Source organism: Homarus americanus, unplaced genomic scaffold (assembly GCF_018991925.1).
Source record: "Homarus americanus isolate GMGI-L3 unplaced genomic scaffold, GMGI_Hamer_2.0 scaffold40248, whole genome shotgun sequence".
Classification (NCBI taxonomy): Eukaryota; Metazoa; Arthropoda; class Malacostraca; order Decapoda; family Nephropidae; genus Homarus; species Homarus americanus.
The window spans coordinates 6,477,964-6,499,660 of record NW_024712526.1 but is presented as its reverse complement, the minus strand read 5'-3'; the positions used below and the strand labels follow the sequence as shown (position 1 = coordinate 6,499,660).

General features: G+C 35.9%; 1 protein-coding gene across 3 annotated transcripts in view; it reads left to right on the top strand.

Moving 5' to 3' along the window:
* Positions 1-2,598: 2,598 nt before the first annotated feature.
* LOC121861541 (probable ubiquitin carboxyl-terminal hydrolase FAF-X) overlaps positions 2,599-21,697 on the top strand; it is a 68,157-nt gene continuing 49,058 nt past the window's right edge. For all 3 annotated transcript variants that reach the window (XM_042359411.1, XM_042359401.1, XM_042359392.1), the window contains exons 1-13: positions 2,599-2,695; positions 12,750-12,900; positions 14,070-14,256; positions 14,680-14,792; positions 16,161-16,273; positions 16,613-16,901; positions 17,106-17,290; positions 17,812-17,950; positions 18,619-18,729; positions 19,079-19,225; positions 19,367-19,465; positions 20,212-20,319; positions 21,216-21,486. In XM_042359411.1, the coding sequence (XP_042215345.1) occupies positions 12,838-12,900; positions 14,070-14,256; positions 14,680-14,792; positions 16,161-16,273; positions 16,613-16,901; positions 17,106-17,290; positions 17,812-17,950; positions 18,619-18,729; positions 19,079-19,225; positions 19,367-19,465; positions 20,212-20,319; positions 21,216-21,486 (1,825 nt within the window). In that variant the 5' untranslated portion in view covers positions 2,599-2,695; positions 12,750-12,837. The remainder of the gene's footprint in view (positions 2,696-12,749; positions 12,901-14,069; positions 14,257-14,679; positions 14,793-16,160; positions 16,274-16,612; positions 16,902-17,105; positions 17,291-17,811; positions 17,951-18,618; positions 18,730-19,078; positions 19,226-19,366; positions 19,466-20,211; positions 20,320-21,215; positions 21,487-21,697) is intronic.

The window sequence follows — 21,697 nt, the reverse complement described above, 5'->3', positions numbered from 1 at the left end:
TTGGCATCCTGTGTACCGCCGGCAAGGCCGTGGGCTCGTAGCACACGTCTTGCCCGCGGTGCCCACCGTTTCTCTGTGGATAACGCGAGAATAACCCGTACCTCCTTCTTTCCTCACACAGCCCAACTGTGGAATGCTCTGCCTTCTTCTGTGTTTCCATACTTATACAATCTGTCTCACTTTAAAAAGCTGGTTTTCCGGCATCTTCGTGGTGTAGATTAATACAGTATAACATTTTTCTTCTCTATTTTCAATTTATTTCTGGTTTTTTTCCGTTCCCCAGGCCCCGTTGTGGGTCGTTTGACCTGTGCCCGGGTGGGCTAATTCCCGTAAAAAAAAAAAAAAGTGAGCCTAACAAAGAGAGATTTGACAACTGGCCACATACACTACGCCATATGTTCACACAATTTCATATATAAAAAAATGGACAGGGAATAGCCGTTCACACTGCCACACCGGATTATGTCGTTACCTGCAACGGGTTATCCGCACATTCTTGATGTTGGTGCACGTGGCAAAATTATTCCGCACTGTGATGTATAGAACTAGAGGGAACATTGCTAGGAGGGGGGGGGGTAGGTTACGTTAAGTTAGCATTGAAATAAGTTGGGACTTGATCCGTTCTATAAAGAAAATGGAGTTGCTGAAACTGTAAATGGAAAATAAAGTTTCTAGTGAGTATTTCTGTGTGTTTTCAGTTATTTTTATATGTTTGGTAATTGTAACCTGCTGCTTTCTGTGTAGCTCTTTCTGTTCTAACAGTTCGCGATTTACTTAGATTGCGCTGTGATGTTTCCTTGTGGGATGTGTCTATTGCATTTTCTCCCTCATTATCAGTTATTTATCAAAGGGGTTTAATATGTTCATTGAAGTTATCAAGACCTGTGGAGTATTTTCATTTCGCATCAGAGGACCAACTGTCAAATTAGAATCTGGTGCCATAACATTAACTATCAAATGTTATCTGGTGTCGTAACATTAACTGTCAAGTGTTACCTGGTGTCATAACGTTTACTGTCAAGTATTATCTGATGTCGTAACGTTAACTGTCAAGTGTTATCTGGTGTCATAACGTTTATTGTCAAGTGTTATCTGGTGTTATAACGTTTATTGTCAAGTGTTATCTGGTGTCATAACGTTTATTGTCAAGTGTTATCTGGTGTCATAACGTTTATTGTCAAGTGTTATCTGGTGTCATATCGTTTATTGTCAAGTGTTATCTGGTGTCATATCGTTTATTGTCAAGTGTTATCTGGTGTCATAACGTTTATTGTCAAGTGTTATCTGGTGTCATATCGTTTATTGTCAAGTGTTATCTGGTGTCATATCGTTTATTGTCAAGTGTTATCTGGTGTCATAACGTTTATTGTCAAGTGTTATCTGGTGTCATATCGTTTATTGTCAAGTGTTATCTGGTGTCATAACGTTTACTGTCTACTGTTTTCTGTGTTATACAAGTGTGTGTGTGTGTGTGTGTGTGTGTGTGTGTGCGCAAGTATTACAGCGGGAAAATTATGCACTCGTCCATGCCTGTAGTTGCATCCAACAATGAATCATAATACGTGAATGTCCACTGTCATATATTTATTGTAATAGTTTTACCATTGGCACAGGTCATTGACCCACATCGGGGCCTGGGAGCGAAAATATAATAATAATAATAAAATAGTAAAGGACACTTAACAAATGTACGGATCCTACTGTATATTCCTTTTCCTTATGACAAATTCAGTTCATTTCATTCACCATTATAGGATAAACTAATGGTACTGTACTCCAAGGATTAGGACTGTATTATAGTAATTTCTGTACTCTGCTTTGGCAAACTTCACAGTGTTTTTCATGTCATTATCATTTAGAATTAAAATCCAGAATATTATGGAAGCAAACAATTTTAGAATATACTTGTCATCTTTATTATAAAACCGATATATTTATAAACAACATGATTTACAAAGTAAAGATTGTCATATAAATTTGTTGCATAACTTAATTTTTTTTCGTAATTTATAGGTTATTAATAAGCGTAAATAACAAATCAAGTAATTAACGGTATTCAGTTCATTCATAAATGTGGTGAAAGAATGCCGATCACTTATGTGGCCACTACGCAGTATAATTCGCCTGATTAACATTGTTAAATATAGAAAATATAATCAATAAGTCATAAAACAGTAGACTTACTGCTTTACAGTGACGCAAAAGTTTTCTGTAAAATTGAACAACTTAAATAATTCGTTCACAATCACAAACAGATTTAATGATAAACCAAAAGCGACAATTTCATTTTGCGTCTTGTAAAGTCAATTTAAAGCAAGTTAATAAGAGATGACTTTCAAGTATTCAGAGTTCTTATTGAAAAATCATTGATGTTTCTAGATCATATATTATTATTTACGTTAATTACAATGACAAGAAATTCCTTGCCACTTTGTCAAGACTAGAATCATGACAACAATCGGTATTACAACTTTTTTGAAAATAGGTATCAAGCTTATTATAGAGAATATAAATCTCTCAAACACCAAAATCTAATCGTTAAAGGTATAAGTAGATGCGACTTTGTTTCTCGGTGTGCGCCATCTATAGGCCGGCCGTACCGTATACTCGGAGTGTTCATAGTCTGTGATTCTGCACTAGTGAATGGAGATACCGACACCCAAAATTCACTTTCGTAGATTGCTCAGTTAAATAAGTAAGTAAATGAATATAGTATTTATTCCTTCCTAAGTCATCCAAGAATAGAGAATCGGTTAATTTATGAACATAGGGCTTCTGGTTATCTGGTAAATGTTCAAAAACTAATCGCATATCCAGTCGCCATTTTGATAATTTTTGGACCCCTCCTTCTGTCAGCTGTCCTGTGTGTTAAATTGTATCTGTTGTATCACCTATTATATCTAAGTTAAATACTCTACGTAGAGGTATTCATTAGGTATTTATCTTTATTGTTCTATCGTTTTGGAGTGGAAACATGACAGTAGGAGCTTACGATGAGTTGAAGTTTTGAAGTTATCCTTTGTAGAAGCTGGAGCAGATCGTCTAGATATTTTCATTATTTATATACTACATGGGTTCTTTGGTGATTTACAGAGACAGCTCCATGTGTTAAATTCAACATTTTCCGTAAGATATGTGATAGGTAAGGTCATGTGACTTCAAGACATGGAAAAAACTTGCTTGAAAGGAAAATTTTATTTTGAAGTCCACACCCAGAGTATATTACTCACTATGCGAAGTGGATTTTTTTTTTTAAATGAAGATTATCGGTGATTTTTGAGAACTTATGTATAGCAGAGGCTCTAACGTATTTTGTTTAAACTGGACAAGAAATTAATGAGAATTTACTGGATATTTTTGATTGAGCTGCTGTTTGCATTGCACCATCACCTTGAAAAAGTTTGATCACTAAGTCCATGTATTAATTTATGTTGTGGTTCTTTGGTTTATTTATTTATTTTTTGGAGTTTGTTGATAAATAAAGTTGGGATATTTAGCTGTGCATCCCACTATTTGGACTGTCCATTATACATTGTGTCATATTAGTGTTATGTGCACTAGAAGCCATGTTTGGCAGCTGCCTTTCTATAAAAAAAACATTAAATGGCTTCATTATAAAGAAGTAAAAGTACTACTGAAGCTTGATGCTTTTTCAGGTAAACTAAGTCGTTTTTGAAGACATTACATAGAATTGTAAGTGGTTGTTTACCTAAGTAACATTGACGAGATTTACATTTGTTGAGAACTTCTCATTAGTTTCTTCATGCTAAAAGGAGACATAATTCACCAATTTTAATTTGTTAACATAGCTACTAAAGAATTGGAGGCACTTAAACACTGGCGTTTAGGGGAAAAGATATACCGGTATTTTAGTGACGTTTTGATTTCATTCGTAGAATCTTTCACTTTTTAGTTCCTGAAAACGAAGTGCTTGTTCGGCGTATGGGGAAAAAGAGAGAAAATATTCCAAAACTGAATACATATACTATATTTATTTGACTCCAACCCATAGAGAATCGTCTTCTCTTTACAGTTGTTATACTGTACCAGTATATAGCATCAACCCTACTACAGATAACCAAAAAATCTTATACAGGTATTCCCCGACTTACGACAGGGCTACGTTTGTGGACCCTGACCATAGGTCGATTTGTTCATAAGTCAGAACAGTGATAATTCCAAAGATTAGATTAGATTAAAGCACAACCCAGCATATAAAAAAAAAATATCCCATACATAACAAATAATGTAAATTAAGTGATTTTAAACAATATAGAATAATGAAAAAAAGGGGGATTTTAATCACAGTTTTTTGCAATTAATGTATTGGTATCCCGTTTGTAAGTGCGGATGATCGTATGTCGGACGGTCGTAACTCGGGGACTGTCTATATTTAAGTCAAGTTAGTTTAGGTTTGTTGATTGGTTTTATTTGTGATAGTTGACATGTCAGAAGTCTGTTGAAGAGTACCAGTACTGGATTACATCAACCCCCCCCCCTTTTTTTCTAGATAATTTACATGCTTATTTCTCATCTGATATTAAGAAAAAAGCATCTAGGTCTGTCTCTTCCATTTCAAACTATGAAGCCTGTATTCATATCCTTGTAAGACATGAGGTATGTACTCTACATATATGAAATGTTGAGAATTCTTGTAACAGCCATGTTGACAAAGTGGTTATGTAATGCATTGGAATCGTATTCCAGAAGGGATCCGATCCTTAATTGTCATTTTACGTATGGTATCCTGTGTATCATATGTTTTAGGATTTGTGTGGATTGTAAATAAAGTACTGTACTGTACTGGTGAAGAAGATAAATGAAAGGAAAAGTAATCAGAGATGTGACCGATCGCCCAAGTGGCTAACAAGCCGATCAGTGACGAAGAGGATAAAAGTAAAAGTATGGATGGCTATACTGTAGTCGAGCCCTTCTGCCTCAACTTGACTTGTAGGAAACATGGTAGACTAAACCACATAACTCCTGTTATTCTTTTTATAGAAGGAAAGTTATTTTACCTATGTATAGCCTTATACTTTTGCTTAATCTGATGTTTAAATTAAAAAGAAGAAGAAGAAAGGCAGTAACAACTTTCAATGAGAAATGCTTACCTGGTGAACAGTAATGGTTTTGTTAACATGAGTTCATCATGGGGGCTGAGTCATAATACACTTCCTTTAAAGCTTCAAAATGGAGCAGCTACAACTAACGTAATTTACATATATCTGAGATTGTAAGTAAGATAGGTTGGGTTTTATTACCACTGTTGGCAGTACAGTACAGGTACAGTATTCAAGTTTAGGTGGGGATGACCATCACCAGTGTTTTGTTCCTGCAAAATTCTGACTTTGTTCAGTAGTGATGCTTTTTGAGTTGGCAAAGCCTGCTATGGGCATGTAGACAATGGCTCTCTTGCCATCTCACATTTGAGTGATAATTTGTTCAAAGTAATTATTTACCGGTTTGCTCGGCTGAATGATCATCTCCAATATGACCGGGACCCAGGGGGATTATGTATAATTTTAATGGGATTCTGGTCAGGGCGGCTGTCGGCATTACCGTACTCTAGTCATTACACTTATTTAAATGCTGACTGCTGTATCACTACCTCCTTTAATCGTCTGAGATGTCCCACTTCTCTCCTGGACATATATAAAGTAGGTTAGGTTAAGTTAGGTCAGATCAAAAAATTTTTAAGTCTATACCTGATACCTAACAGTATAGTATCATATCTGTTAAACATTGAGGTGTTAGTTTTCTTAACAAATTTATTTAAATTTTAATCTAATTTTATCATCCTTGTGTCCTTAATTTTGATGTATTATTTCTGTTTGATCGAATTTTTAATACAGGACTAGTTTGAAATTATAAATATAGTAAAGTAATATATTGGTATAGAATTTTCTGTGGCCAGAAGTAACTGTAGGTACTTAAATTTATTTTATATCCTGGCCGAATAACCAGTGGTTACTCTGCTGGATACCAGTCAACTAACCCCTGCCTAATTTGTTTTCATTTACTGCAGCTGTAAACAGCTTTATTTAATGAAAATGAGTCGGCCACTTCCTGTAGTTTGATGGATAATAACCGGTACCTGTATATGATTGTTTTTGTAAGTGGTATGTATACAGTTCTGTAATGTACTCCCCAAAAAAGAGAGTTGGTATAGTTAGATAGTTGTTTCAACAATATAAGACTTGGAATGATGAAGTGGGAGTAACACGGTTCCTCTGCCATGTTAATGTGTAAAATACTGTAGAAGCATTCTACAGTTCTGAAAATCCTCACGGATTAATCCTTAATCAGTGTGAGTGAGGCGGAAGAGGTAATTGACATAGGATTATTTAACCCCTGCAATACAGGGATGCCACTTATATTATTTTATTTGGTTAATGCCAAGCGATTTTATTCTGCATAAAGGGGATCCTGTACACAGGTGGTTAAACCTTAAGTTGCATGTGTTTATTTGGGTTAAGTTTTCTGTGTTCCGCAGTACAGTGTACTGTATGGGAAATTTTGTTGGGCTGTTAAAATTGTTAAGAAAGGTATTTGTGTAAGGCTTATTGATGGGGGAAGTTCAAGTTATGTAGAGGTGCTTATAACTACAGGGGTTAGGCCTTCCTGAGCATGAGTTGGATCTCAACCATATATTTTAGAGGGTTTTGAGTCAACAGATGAATTGAGCTAGTTTGTGTACATTCAGGAGTTTTATGATGCTTTGGCAGTTTGAATGAAAAGTGACTGTCTCTAGTTGAGAAATATTTTAGATTGTAGGCAGCCCTTTGGGATCTTTTCAGGATTATTAGTTTTATTAGATTTGATGTTTGGAATGGTTGGTGTCATGTGTTTAGATGAGTTACTCATGAAAGTCTGAAGGTATAATACCGAGTTTTCCAGTTGCAGCAGGTTTTATGGTAAGGTTTGAAAGGTAGCAAAAGTGTGGCCATTTCCTATACCACAAAAAGACCTCTCTGATGTATTGAATTATTATCCCAAAGCATTGATTATTTAACTGTATTTTGTAAGCTGCTTTAGAAGATAGTCAGTGAGATATTGGTTTGGTTATTGGAGCTAAGCAAGTTCATCCTGTGCCAATATAGTTCCCAAATGATGCTTTCTACTATTGATGCCTTGATTCGATTTGAGTTTCCATTACATTTGGTTTTTGCATCTAAATGGCACCATGTAATTGTTTCTTTGACCTTGAAAAGGCCTGTGATACTGCTTGGAAGCACAGGATCTCTAAATGTCTCCATGGATTTAGGTACGGTAACAAGGGAAGAAGTCATTCCTCACCGATTGTACGTTTAGGCGGGGAATACTTATTTCATGCTGAAGAGCCAGGAGTAGGATGCTGCTATGGGATAGCTAGTGTGCTTTCTGCTAATTTGTTTACAAGTTTCTTCAGTGGTGTTGTGGACAGTCTCCTTTTGGATGCCCTCAGCTTCTTTCACTGCTCCTTTAATTTTGATGACAGCCACTTTCAGTTGTCATTATCCTTGTGGGTAGGGGGATTTTAGTTTGTCTCCCCTGAAAACTTGTTTGTAAGAGAGGAGTACATGCAGATCCTGACCAACTTTTATATGGATACAAGATTTTTTAGTTGGAAACCTGTTTCCTTGGACTGATCATTGAAAACTTGCATACCTTTCCTATTTCAAGACTTGATGTCCCTACACACTAAATGTTCAAGTGTTGGCTTATGATGGACAAGTTGACGGTTGGAATCTTTTCATAAAATGGCAGGTCAATGGGTAAAGAAAATGCTTAAATTCACTATGGCAATGATATTTTTAAATAAATTGGGCCAAAAGTGTCAAAAATAAGGGTTAAAATTGCTAAAAAGTCGCGTGACTTTGAAAAGCTCTGTGATTGGTTGTGATGTCACTGGTTGGGGTGAACTTCCCAGCGGGAGACAGCCAGCTGTAGTTGTCCAACCTTTTCGGCTGATCGGCTCTGTAAATAGATATTATTAGATAATTAATTGTTCATTACTGTGCAACACAGTTATACTATTTTGAATATATAATATTACTAAGGACACAACTAATTCAATGGATATTAGCTGCCCATACAACAAATTTCATAGTCCAGTATAAACTTTCCAAACAATATTGGTATTATTTTGGTATTGGTCATCTGGGGAACCTTAAGATTCTAATTAAGTACTTTAAACAATAAGACAAATTAAATCTACCGGATTTCTGTAGGGTATGATGAGTTATAAGGTTAGCTGAATATACGTCGGTAAGGGGGGGGGGTAACTCAAAACTAGTGATTTCCGATAGAAATGAAGGTAAATCGTTCATTACATGTCACAAACATCAGAAAAAAAACATAGTCTGCATGTCTAAGTACAAAGATGACCAAAACTAAAAATTTACCCAATATAGCCTATCTCGAATCTAAACATCAAAATACTTAATTATGGTAGTTAAAGTAAAATTTTACCCATTAATTAATATAAATGATGATATATCCCAGTGTTTCATAAGTGAATCATCAAAACAATAACAGCACTATGTTATGTTAACTAGCACCAGGCGTTCTCAAAACAAAGTCCAGACAATGTCATTACTTCTAAATTTACTCGTATCTCCATCTACAGTAGTACTGGTATACTCTGTAAATGCACTGAAAAAAAAGAGAGTCTACCAGGTAAGAGGACATGACAGCTGAGCTGGTGTGAACATGGGTGTTTATGTCCAAAAGAACATAAGAATGGAGGAAACTGCAGTGATCCTATTGGTCCAGACTGGGTAGTCCCATTTACACCCAACCCCCATTGTTCATATATCCATCCAACCTATGTTTGAAGCTGCTCTTCATGGCACATTTTTTCACTTACGAATTGTCCATGACTTAGACCATAGAAAAACACCCTTAAATCTTTCCTGAATGTGGCATTTGGGGTCTGAAGAGGCCATCCTTTCTACTACCTCCGACTGCAGCGGTGAGTTTAAAACTAGTGACGTCATTGCAAATGGTTGCCCTGTTTCTAGAGAAATATACTTATCTCGATTATTATAGTAGGACTTTAAACTTTTATTACAATTATATAAACTGTATCACTCTACGAATGTGGCAGAGTGTATTTCTTGTGTTTGCCCAGAACCGTCAACTCGTCCATTCCTCAGGTACTGCTCATGCTGTCCCCTGCACACAGTTTTAGTGGGGAGAGACTGACTATGAGGATAAGATTAACTTCTTGACAACAGAAGCTTGCTTGAAATTATCAGATCCCATTTGCTATGGTGGTAAATTTGTGGAACCCCAAAAAATCTTCTATTCATAGTACTGTACTGTACTGTGCTTGTCACTGATTTTGCAGTGCTGACACCACATCCGGTAACTTCATGACTTAATTAGAGGAAATATGTATTGGAATAGGATTACTTTTGGATTTTGAGACAAGTGTTGTTGGATCACAAAGGTGATATCCATATTCCTACTTCCTCTGGTTAACCCAGTAGTTTTTATAAACAAACAATATGTTCTGTGTATCCATAACACACATGTACTGTATTATACAGTTGAGTCTGGATTTACGTGGTTTTTGTTTACGCGTTTGGTCATTTACGCGGTGCCTTGCCAGAATTAAAATGCTTTATTTACGTGGTAAATTTGGTCACTTACGCGGGAAGCGGCGCGGGCAGCAAAACATTACCGAGTTCTTCACCCGCCACCCACTACAGCTGGCCCAAGTCAGTGATAGTGAGGATATGGACTTTGAGGGGTTTGACAAAGAGGCTCTGCAAGCCTATGTGGTGGATAGTGATACAATTGATACAAGTGATACAGGTGAGGGCCAATAATCTGCCCTCTGCCTCGGAACCAACCTCCCATCCCTGTGTGCCCAGCCATCTTTTCTACTAACGTAAGTGTTAAAAAACCTAATATTATTGATATTTCTCTAAATTATTAATTGTGTGTGCATACCATCATAAAATTAAGATGTTATTTTGACTACAAGGTACATATTGTGTCGGAAAAAGTGGAGTTTGAGGGTTGGCCCAGTCTCTATTTCAATAAATCCCATATGTTCTGTTATTTCATTTACGCGTTTCTTGTTTTACGCGGTACTCCACTGGTTCAATTGACTGCGTAAATGAAGACCCAACTGTACAGTATTTCTTTTATCATCTTTTATGTCAGTTCTGTGGAATCCTATAATGGACGAGTTGATGGTTGGAATTTTTAAGCAAGATGGCAGATCAATGGGTAAAGAAAATGCTTAAATTCACTATGGTAATGATATTTTTAAATAAATGAAGCCAAAAAGTGTAAAAAAATAAGGGTTAAAGTTGCTAAAAAGTCACGTGACTGTGAAAAGCTCTGTGATTGCTTGTGACGTCACTTGCTGTGGCGAGCCGCAGACCGGGAATCAGCCAGCTGTGGAATGTGTTGCTACCTACATAAATACAGGACTTGTGGCCATATACAATGTTCAAGCAAAGGACAAAGTGTCGTTAGTGCTTCGTGCCAATGTGCAAGAGTACTGACAATTCCTCACCAGGCAAAATATTCATCACAATACCAAAAGATAAGAAGAAAAGAAAAAGATGGTTTCTTGCTGCTCGATGATATTTCCCCATGACAGAATCCAGCACCTACCTTAAACAATAAGACACATTATCTCTACAGGATTTCTGTCGCAAAACATTTTTCGATCGCATAAGAAAATACTGTACAGATTATAAGAACATAAGAATGGAGGAAACTGCAGCGGGCCTATTGGCCCATACTGGGCAGTCCCGTTTACACCCAACCCCTATTGCTCATATAAGCATCCAACCTATGTTTGAAGCAATTCAGCGTATTCGAGTTAATGATGATATTTGGTAACTTGTTCCATTCATCCACTACTCTGTTTCCAAACCAGTGTTTACCTATTTCACGCCTAAATCTAAATTTGTCTAATTTAAAACCATTGTTACGAGTTCGCTCCTGGTTGGATAATTTGAGTACCTTTGTAATGTCCCCTTTGTTTAGCCCTGACTTCCACTTATACACCTCTATCAGGTCGCCCCTAGGTTAGGTTAGGTTATGAGGTTAGCTTAACATACATCGGTAAGGGTGGGGTAGAAACTTAAAACTAGTGATTTCCGGTAGAAATTAAGGTCTAAATTGTTCATAACACACCGCAAACCATCAGAAAACAAAAACATAGTCTGCATGTCTAAGTACAGGGATGACCAAAACTTAAAATTTACCCAATATAGCCTATCTCGAATCTAAAATTCAAAATGTTTACTTTTGGTAGTTAAAGTAAAATTTTACCCATTAATTAATATAAATGATATATCCCAGTGGTTCATTAGTAAATCATGAAAACAATAACAGCACTATGTTGTCATCAGGCATTCTCAAAACAAAGTCCAGACAATGTCATTACTTCTAAATTTACTCGTATCTCCATCTACATCTAGCACTGATACACTCTGTAAATGCACTGAAAAAAAAAGTCTTCCAGGTAAGAATACATGAGCTGAGCTGGTGTAAACATGGGTGTTTTTTATGTCCAAAAGAACATAAGAATGGAGGAAACTGCAGTGGACCTATTGGCCCAGACTGGGTAGTCCCATTTACACCCAACCCCTGTTGCTCATATATCCATCCAACCTATGTTTGAAGCTGCTCTTCACGGAACAGTTCTTCGCTTACCAATTGTCCATGACCTAGACCAACAAAAACACCCTTAAAACTTACCTGAACTTGGCATTTGGTGTCTGAAGAGGCCATCTTTTCCAAAGATCCTTTCTACTACCTCTGAGTCTCCGACTGCAGCAATGAGTTTTAAGGGAGTGACGTCAATGCAAATGGTGGCCTTGTTTCTAGAGAAATAAACTTATCTCGACTATTATAGCAGGACTTTAAACTTTTATTACAAATTATATATACCGTATCACTCTACGAACGTGGCAGAGTGTATTTCTTGTGTTTACCCAGAACTGTCAACTCGTCCATTGCATGTGTTGATTGTTGTTGGACCTGTGCCACTTTTTACTTGGCTATTTGTTATTGTAAAGCTTTACATCCATACACTTCTGTTTAAACATTTGTGTATTACTTTATCATATCATTTGATTACTATACAGTATACTTATTTTAGTACTGTACAGTATACTGTACCTGTATTCATTTTTTTATGCACAAGTTGACAGCCCCACATTCATTTAACCCAATGGTACTTCTGGCCATGGTAAAAAATCTTAACCCCTTATGGTCTTTTGACACAAATAGCATCATTTGCAATCTTTTGACAAAGGTTGCGTCGGCAACAGGAGCAGTTTTTCCGAAGTAAACATTGGCTACAGCAATCCAGACCCAAATTGCACCTGCCAGCCCACAAGGCTAATGGGAGGAACTTAGTTGGTTGATAGGGCCGATCTACCATTCCAGCATTTCTGCTTACAGGATGGGTGTTCTCAGTGTGAAATATGGTTGAATGGGAGGGGTCAGGCCAGCACAGTACTAGAGCGCTTAGAGAAACAATCTGTGTTGAAAGACCACGAGAAGGTTAATGGGCTTAATGCAGTAGTGGTGTTTGGGTTGTATTTAGTACAGTATTTTAGGGCTTGCATAAGTTTATTTATATTTTTTGAACAAATAGCTAACAGTCAAGTGCTGCTGCAACTTGAAACTTTGTTAGCCACCTCCAGGGAAAAAGTAAGTGGTTGCAAAAATGCATTGTAATTAAGTTTATATGTTACGAGTATGTAATTATAATTTAATTTTCTTCTCCACAGCCCAAAGTGGATGTATGGTTAGGGCTGTGGCATCTGGTCGTGCCGCTGGGTGAGGGAAAGGCCCACGCCGGTGCCACACGACAGCGCTATGACCATCGCAATGATAGCCAATCAGGATCCACAGGAGGGACCGCCAAACACTCCACCACAGGTGATGTTGGAGCATTTCATAAATTTACTGTATATATTGTACAGTACAGTATACTATACTGTACTATACTTTTATATAGCTTATATATCCCATGTTATGTATTTCAAGGCTAAGACATTTAAGATACTTAACATGTCCAATTGTCCATACAATTAGTAATGTTTTCATAAAAAAAAATATACAGTATATATATATATATATATATATATATATATATATATATATATATATATATATATATATATATATATATATATATATATATATATATATATATATATATATATATATATATATATATATATATATATATATATATATATATATATATATATATATATATATATATATATATATATATATATATATATATATATATATATATATATATATATATATATATATATATATATATATATATATATATAATTTTTTTATTTATTTTTTAATATCCAATAGAGTAATGGTTATAATGCGTTTTTCCCCAGCTGAGAAAAGATGACCCGCCCCCTCCTCAAGAGTTACAGCTGATTGGCTGTTGCAAAAAATAATGTTTTAAAAAGTTCAGAATCACTGAAATATGAAGTTGTTTGTTCAGTTATATTTCCCACCTCTACTGACGGCTGTTCGCTGTAGTGGCCAAGTCTGTCACACTCATCCAACAATTTTCAGGGGTTGTGTAAAATTTCAGTGTGATTCTCAACTTTTAAAATGTTAGTTTTTGAATAATGTAGTTTTACTGATATGTAATTTGTCTTAATATGCCTTATTGTGGGTAAAAATAAGTATATATTAAATGCATCCTCCGAAAGCGTGAATTTGTTACCAGAGTAACAGTTAATTCATGTATAATATTTCTGATAAACTACCTACGTGCTCCTGTTTCAAATAATGAATGTATGTATCTTTATATAATTTAGCTAAATATCTTTCTCGTCAAAAACGGTCATCCCAATGATTATGAATTAACTCATTTAGAAATAGATCATTACTTCAGGACGAAATCGAACAGATTTGCAACAGTCAATCAGCTGTAACTCTTGAGGAGGGGGCGGGGCATCTTTTCTCAGCTGAGAAAAAAAGCACTATAGTAGTGGTGTACAGTATTCTGTTTGAGTGGTGTAGTGCGTACAGTACTGTCCATGCTGACTTTATTATTATATTCCTAGGGTGGTGATGGAGAAGTATTGGGTGATGGTGAAGGTGAGGATTTGGGGGGTGGGGAGCCAGACTTCCCCCTGGCTGCCTTGGCCCGACTGGATGAGATGATTCACAGACAAAGATGGGTGGTCCCGGTCTTACCCAAGTGTGAGCTAGAACTGTTGCTGGAAGCCTCCATCGATCTCTGTACACGTGGTTAGTGTGTACATGCTTATTAGTTGGCATGGCAAGTTTTTTTTAACACTTGAAGGTTGGAGAGAGTTTGTAGCTGAAATGTTTTGACAAGTTCCTACTTGTAATGATCTCCTCTGAACTTAAAGTTATTTGACAGAACAATACTGTACCTGTATATAATGTAACAGTAAGTTAATTGTTCTATTACTGTAAAAATTAAGCTACATTTATATGATTATATTCAACATCAAAATATTTGTACCCATTTTATAATACAGGAAATGATGGCTTTTACATTTGGGAGATATTTAGACCCAAAACAATCTGTGATAGATAAATTGATATGCTGTGTGCCATGGTGGTAATTAATATTGAAATGGTGCAAGGTGCATAATGCTGCATTTATTAGTGATTATGTTCTTTCTGTGTGCAATTTCATTACAGGTGTAGATACAAGGAGTGAAGCATGTCAGAGATTCTTCAGGGAAGGGCTGACCATTTCTTTCACCAAAATCCTCACTGATGAGGCTGTTAACAGCTGGAAGTTTGAAATTCATGTTAGTACACTGTATAATTCTGTTATGTATTTATATAAAGTTAAATTTAAGTAGATATTTTTTTTTCTGAGTAGTCCAAAAATGATTCCCCTTGTTCCTTAGTTTTATGTCTTTATCCTTTATATTTTTAATTCTGATTAGTTATGTTCAATATCTGTGGTCTGTATGGTCATATGTTTTGTTCCTGTATATATATTAGATTAGACTCAGAGTGAACAGATATAGTAAAAACCTCTTGTTGGCAGGTCTTTCTCACTAACAGGCTGGTTTTCAGTCTGGTAATGAGCACTACTAAGTATTAAGATCTGCTGAGTAAGGGGAAATTTTGTTATCAAAATGCCACAACAATAACACCAATCTGGTATTGTTTTGTAATGGGCATTATCAGGGGCAAAACCTGCTTAGTGAGCAGTCATTTGGTAAATTATTTTGCTATGTATCTGGCATACACCACTTACTATGGCATATTTTTAATTATTTTATCTAATTATTTTTTTTTTTTTCAGATTGCCCTTGTTTAACAATTTTTTTTATACTAAGCTTAGTACAGTACAATATCTCATGTACAGTCAATAGCAGAAGTTCGTCCCAAACCAATTTCATGATATGAGGCAGGTGATCTGGTAACACTGTGGGGAAGAGTTGACAGATCACCATGCAAATGGGGTGGGATGAACTTCTGCTGTTGACTGTACAGGTGCACATCTTGCTCTGCAATTTTCCCTTAAAGAAAACAGTTTATGCACTTGATTTTGTCTTTTTACCACTGTTAATAGCTTCCCCAAAGTGCTAAAAGGTTTTCTTTCCATAAATCTCTCTACAGCAAAATAATTAATATTGTGATAATTGCACTTACTCCTCAATAAGTTTAAGTGTTTAATGAAACTTAGATGGGTCTTTGTTAAATAAGAGAAATCCCATTTTGTACCTTTATCCTTAGTGTTCTTATAGGTACATAAAACTGTGTTGCTTCCACAATGTGGTTCAGTACTCAATATTGTGCCTCCAGTAAAGATCCAAGGCTGATTCCTGTTGAACTTAAAATAGTACATTGGCAACAATCTTGTAGATGCTGTTATGTGGACAGAGTGGACTCTGAGATACCTAGAGTTAAGAGATCACCAAACAGCATTTGTTGATCACCTTTATCAAAAGCAGCTGAGAGATCAAAGAGGAATACTTCCCAGAACAAGTGTTAGTCACCAAGTCATTAGAAATTTTGCCCAAGGCTGTTTCTGTTAATTAAAGATTTTGTAGGCATGTGATTTGCCTACTCTAAATCCACAATAACAAACATTCTCATTCTTCCCTTGAATCTTTTCAGTAATATTAAAATACAACTTGAAAATTTTGTTCTCTAATTTGCAGAGATGTATCCTCAAGAACTGTGAGAAGTTAATAGAATTAGTTGTTGTAAAACTGCACCAGGACTGGTTTCCTTTACTTGACCTTCTTGCTATGGTGCTCAGCCCTAATTCCAAGTAAGTAAGAAAATTATATAACAAGGCTTAAACAAATTGTATTTTCCCCAACTGTAAACATATTCAACCTTGCTTGAAATTCTGAGATCAAATGCCACCATGATTAGTTATTTTTCTCCGGAGACTCAAACACTTCAGTCCCTTGTGTATATGTTGTCATTTTACAATTGACTTGCAATTGGTAACCTATTGGCATTGTTCATATGCCCCTATATGTATTGGTTAATACTACTTTTCATTTACATTTCTTTTAGTTTTCCATGTTGAGCATAGTAATCTAGAATATATTTAAATTATTTAGAATTATACAAATGTGCTTACCTAAATCTCTTCTTTTAGGTTTCATACCTTTAATGGAACACGCCCTTCAGAAACAGTACCACAAGGGTCACAGATCCCCGACTATGAACTATATGCCCGACCACCTGACCCCAGAAATCCCAGAGGTTGGCTTGTCGACCTTATCAACCTGTTTGGCAAGCTTGGTGGCTTCCAAATCCTTTTAGAAAGATTCCAGTCGGGGAAGAATCTCTCGGTTCCAGTAATCTGTGCGCTCCTGCGACCATTTGGCCTCTGCTTTGAGATGCTCACCGTACCTACTATAGAGAAATACTTCATGCCTATTGTAGTAAGTACAAGGATGTGCAAATTTGAAGTCTATAGCTCATTTATCCAGGTGTTTAAAAAAACTGGCAACTTTGTTTAAAGGACTTGGAAAATGTACACATTAGCGATGTGCTTGGTTGCATCATTGCAGATAAGTAGAATGATTTACTTAAATATCAGCATAATAATAGTTTTTAATGTTATTTATTTGCTTCACAACCAACAGGAGGTAGTTCCAGCCTTTCTAGAAAATCTTACTGATGAGGAATTAAAGAAAGAGGCCAAAAATGAAGCCAAAAATGACGCGCTGTCTGCCATCATCAAAGCCATTAAGTGCCTGGTATCCCGAGTGCCCAGTCAAGAGGAGACCGCCAAAAATCTTGAGATTTTTAGACTTAAAATGATACTCAGGTAAAATTTTCCCAGTACTTTGTCTTATTAATGATTAATATGATTCTTGTGAATTTTTTTTGTCATAAGGTTAAATAATGTGCACTGCATATGCAAATATAGGGTGTATAGGAAATGAGCAAGTATGTATATGTACTGTATTTCTACTTGTCTTATTTTTTATTTTCTAACATTTATGTTTTCCCCAAAGTGACACAACCTTATGGGAGATGATTTTGTTTAAATTTTAAGACAAGACTTGGGATATTCTCCTTCTGAGAGGGTTTAATGAAGGAATGTACTGTAATAATTAGTGTAATATGAATATTATTTTGAGATGATAAATTAACTTTGCCATTTCTTGGAATGGACCAACTGATGTCATTTTATATGGACTATGAGACTGTCTCTTGGAATGGACCAAGTGGTTTTCTCTTGAGGAAACAACTTTTTGAGTGTGGAAAGACTGATAACATTTTCATAAGAGTATATTTATGGTGAAATAGATGCAGAACCATTAACACGAGTGGTTCTTTTTTCAGGTTATTGCAAATTTCATCCTTCAATGGGAAGATGAATGCCTTGAATGAAGTGAATAAGGTGATCACCAATGTGTCCTATTATTCCCACCGGCATGGACCTGTTGAAGAAGAAGAATGGTTGACTGCAGAGCGCATGGCGGTGAGAAATTGTTTATTTTGGTCAATGAAAAAATTAAACTAGATTATATTGGCAGAGAAACTGTACTTATTACTTATCTTGATCCTCTTGTGATTGACTGATAATGTGTGTGTGTACACCCACTAAAAAAGTATTCGGCACCCTTACGGCGTGATACAATATGACACGGGTGCTGAATAATTTTTCAGTGGGTTTACATCTGATTAGTGTCTTAATGATTGGCTGTTTGCACATTTTCCCTTTATTAAATCTCATCCTGTGGACTCTGTTATCCAGGCTATCAATCCATTATCTTTACTATAACTACAGTAATCTTTAAATACTGGACAACCTTTTTCAGTCATAATTTCTATGCTGTTATTGCCATTATATTGTTATATTATGGTGTGTATTTGGTATTGAATACAGTATATAAATAATTATTGTCATAGGTCATGAAATCTCAGAAATAATTTATTATTATTATGCTCTGGAAATTGCTTTGTGAGCTGTACTGCCAATAATGTAAGAATCATGGGTGTATTACCAGTTGGTTCCATTTGTATAACTTTATTTACAAAACCTTTGTATATTATTATTTTGTTATTGATATTGTTTATGCTATGATATTCTCCTTGTGTGCTTTTAAGTGGTATTAAGGTTTGTTGCTGACTTCTTGTGTGTTACAGGAGTGGATCAAGGAGAACCGGGTACTACAGATTGTGCTTCGAGATTCCCTCCATCAACCGCAATATGTTGAGAAGTTAGAGAAGATCATACGCTTTATCATCAAGGAAAAGGTAAATTTACAATACCTATTTAATGAGAAGTACGTCTGTGCCTTTCCACCACCAATCATATATTATATTTTTTCATATTGTAAATTGTGTCCATGATCAGTTTTAAGGTGGATTACTTGGAACTTAAAGTGGCTTTATTCCCTGTATGATAGGTACCCTTATACTACTTTGTAAATCATTAATCGTTTTATTAGACATAGATTTCAAATGTCTTGTGTGTATAATAGTCAGCCTTAATTTCAGTGGTAAGTAACATTTTACTCATTAGGGAAAGTAACTAAATTTTTGTGAAAAGTGTCTCTTATAATTATCTACATATGTTATATGCTTTCTCCTGTCTTTTTTGCAGGCTCTGACATTGGAGGATTTAGATGACATATGGGCAGCACAACATGGAAAGCATGAAGCCATTGTCAAAAATGTACATGACCTCCTGGCTAAGCTAGCATGGGATTTCTCACCTGAGCAGCTTGATCACTTATTTGGGTGCTTCCAAGTAAGTTATGGGAGCCTTCAACTCTGGACAGGCTCCTGGTGAAACTTATTGACTAGTACCATAATATATTATTTTAGATGAGAACGTATGATACTTTGGTTTGATATTGTTTGACCTTTTCTACTTTCTTTTGTCCTACAGACTAGCTGGAGTCAAGCCAGTAAAAAACAGCGAGAGAAACTTCTAGAATTAATACGTAGATTAGCAGAAGATGACAAAGATGGGGTCATGGCACATAAGGTATGGAATAATTCTCTTTGTTCACTTGATCACATGTTTAGTTGCTGAAGTAAGGAAAATTATGAGCTGCAGTGTGGTGCTGTTGTGGGCGAGAAATGTCACCATCTTCCAGTTGGATATATGAGTTGGACGTATCATTGTCTTTGAGATGGCTGTGTTGTGGAGGAGTGGTATGGTCAGCTGTGAGATAGTTACGTTGTGAGTGGTGAAGGTTATTAAACGAGAGATGGTTAGGTTTTGAATGAGGTAAGCAATTATATTTAGTTTTGCATGTAAGATGATATTTGATGCCTAGTAAGGATATTTGTACTAAAGTAAACTAAATTCTTGTCTGTAGAGTAGAATATTTCAAAAGTTTATGGGTTATTCACAATCTAAATGTTGTGATGAGTTTGGAGAGAGTGAGTTGAACTTTCTCTTTGGGAAATAATAATACCTTAAATTTTGTTTATCTTAAATTAAGAAGTGGTTTGGAAAGTACAGCACTTTAATGTTGATTTGTACTCCCAAGTGATTATGATGTAAAATTAGAATGATAAATATTTGGTAACTGAAGTGTACATTAGTGGACATATTATTGATGATAAATTTGTGTGTGTCAACTGAATGCTAGTCAGAGAACTTCTATATTGTATATATTGACAAATGCTGTAGTCGGTCATTGATGTGACTTGTGTTTAATTCGTTCTCTCCCTCTATAGCAAACAGGTTGATGTTGTTTTATTTGTCTTTTTTTTTTTTGCCAGGTTTTAACACTGCTGTGGTCATTAGCTCATTCAGATGATGTACCAACAGAGATAATGGATCAAGCTCTTAATGCTCATGTCAAGATATTAGATTACTCATGCTCACAGGTATGGAAATATGACTTTTTGTTCTGTTGCTGTATACTTAAAATGTCCTTGAATTGTAAGTGCTGTATTTTCAGATGTTACACTTTTGTCATCTGTTGATAGGGTGTGATGGGGTTGTGTGCTTATAACTATGAATTTACTTTGTATGCATTAGCTACTGGTATGTTCAAATTTAGGATATGAACTAGTAAAGAATGGTAGTTTCATATTTTAGCACTGCCCACATTCTATACACTATCTAAACCTATTATTTCCTCTCTTTTATTTTGAGGTTTCTGTGGTCCTTGATCCAATCTCCTTAAGCTAAAGTTTTTTATGGTTCAGTTTCTTTGGGTACACTCACACTGTAGTCCTCTAAATATTTTTACTTAGTTTTTAATGAAACCATAAACAAGTAAGTTCTGTTCAAGGTGTTTTGTGATCTTTACTTACCCAACTCCTATGTTACTTGATATGAACTAAAATAATGATAGTGAGGACTGTGTGGCCCAGCCAGCACTGGTTTAGGCCTACAAAATATGAGGCAACATCACTTGTCTCCAGAAATAGGAGGCAGAATTGACAGGGAGACAAGCTACTTAGGGTGAGTGGAAAGCTGGAACTGAATTGTGTTAGTTAGCATGACAACCACAGCTTGCTGCCTCCTATCTTAAATGGTGACTGTTGCTACTAAAGATTCCTCTCAGGGACTTGGTTTTGACAGGAAGGCACAACAAATTCATAAAACTTTGTACAGGGTCTCATGATTTTTGACCAGCAGCCTGGGTGAGTGGAATAGACGAGTCACCTAATGTTGGATGACTGGCCATAAAAATAGTAAAGTTGTTTTAGAATTTACAGTCCTGCAAATCTTTTATAAGAAGAGGTTATATCTCATACATAATGTTACTTTCCAGGACCGAGATATTCAAAAGAAGCACTGGCTAGACAGATGTGTTGATGAACTCAAGCACGACAAGTGGGTACTTCCAGCTCTTAAGCAAATACGAGAAATATGTTGCTCCTACAGCGAAGCCCCGCCCAATTTCTCGCAGCATCAGCGTCCCACGCCGTATGTCAGCTACCGTCATGATATCATCTCCAAACTCCAAAACCAGCATTCCCTTGTGGTTCTTGTAGCTGACAATCTTACAACGTATATGAAGAATATTAGGACGGCTGCGAAAGGTGTGATTCAAGTGGAGAAGTGCAAAGTGTATTTATGAATAGAGTATACAATGACTTTGATATTAAGAATTTGGTATATTTGGATGCAGTAGAGTAGTGTTAACTTTTTTATTGCCATTATTTGCAAAATTTAATCTTACAGCTTAAATGAATTCATCCCAGAGAACTTGGTTGAGGGATCCTTTTCATTACATGTACAGTAAATCCCCTT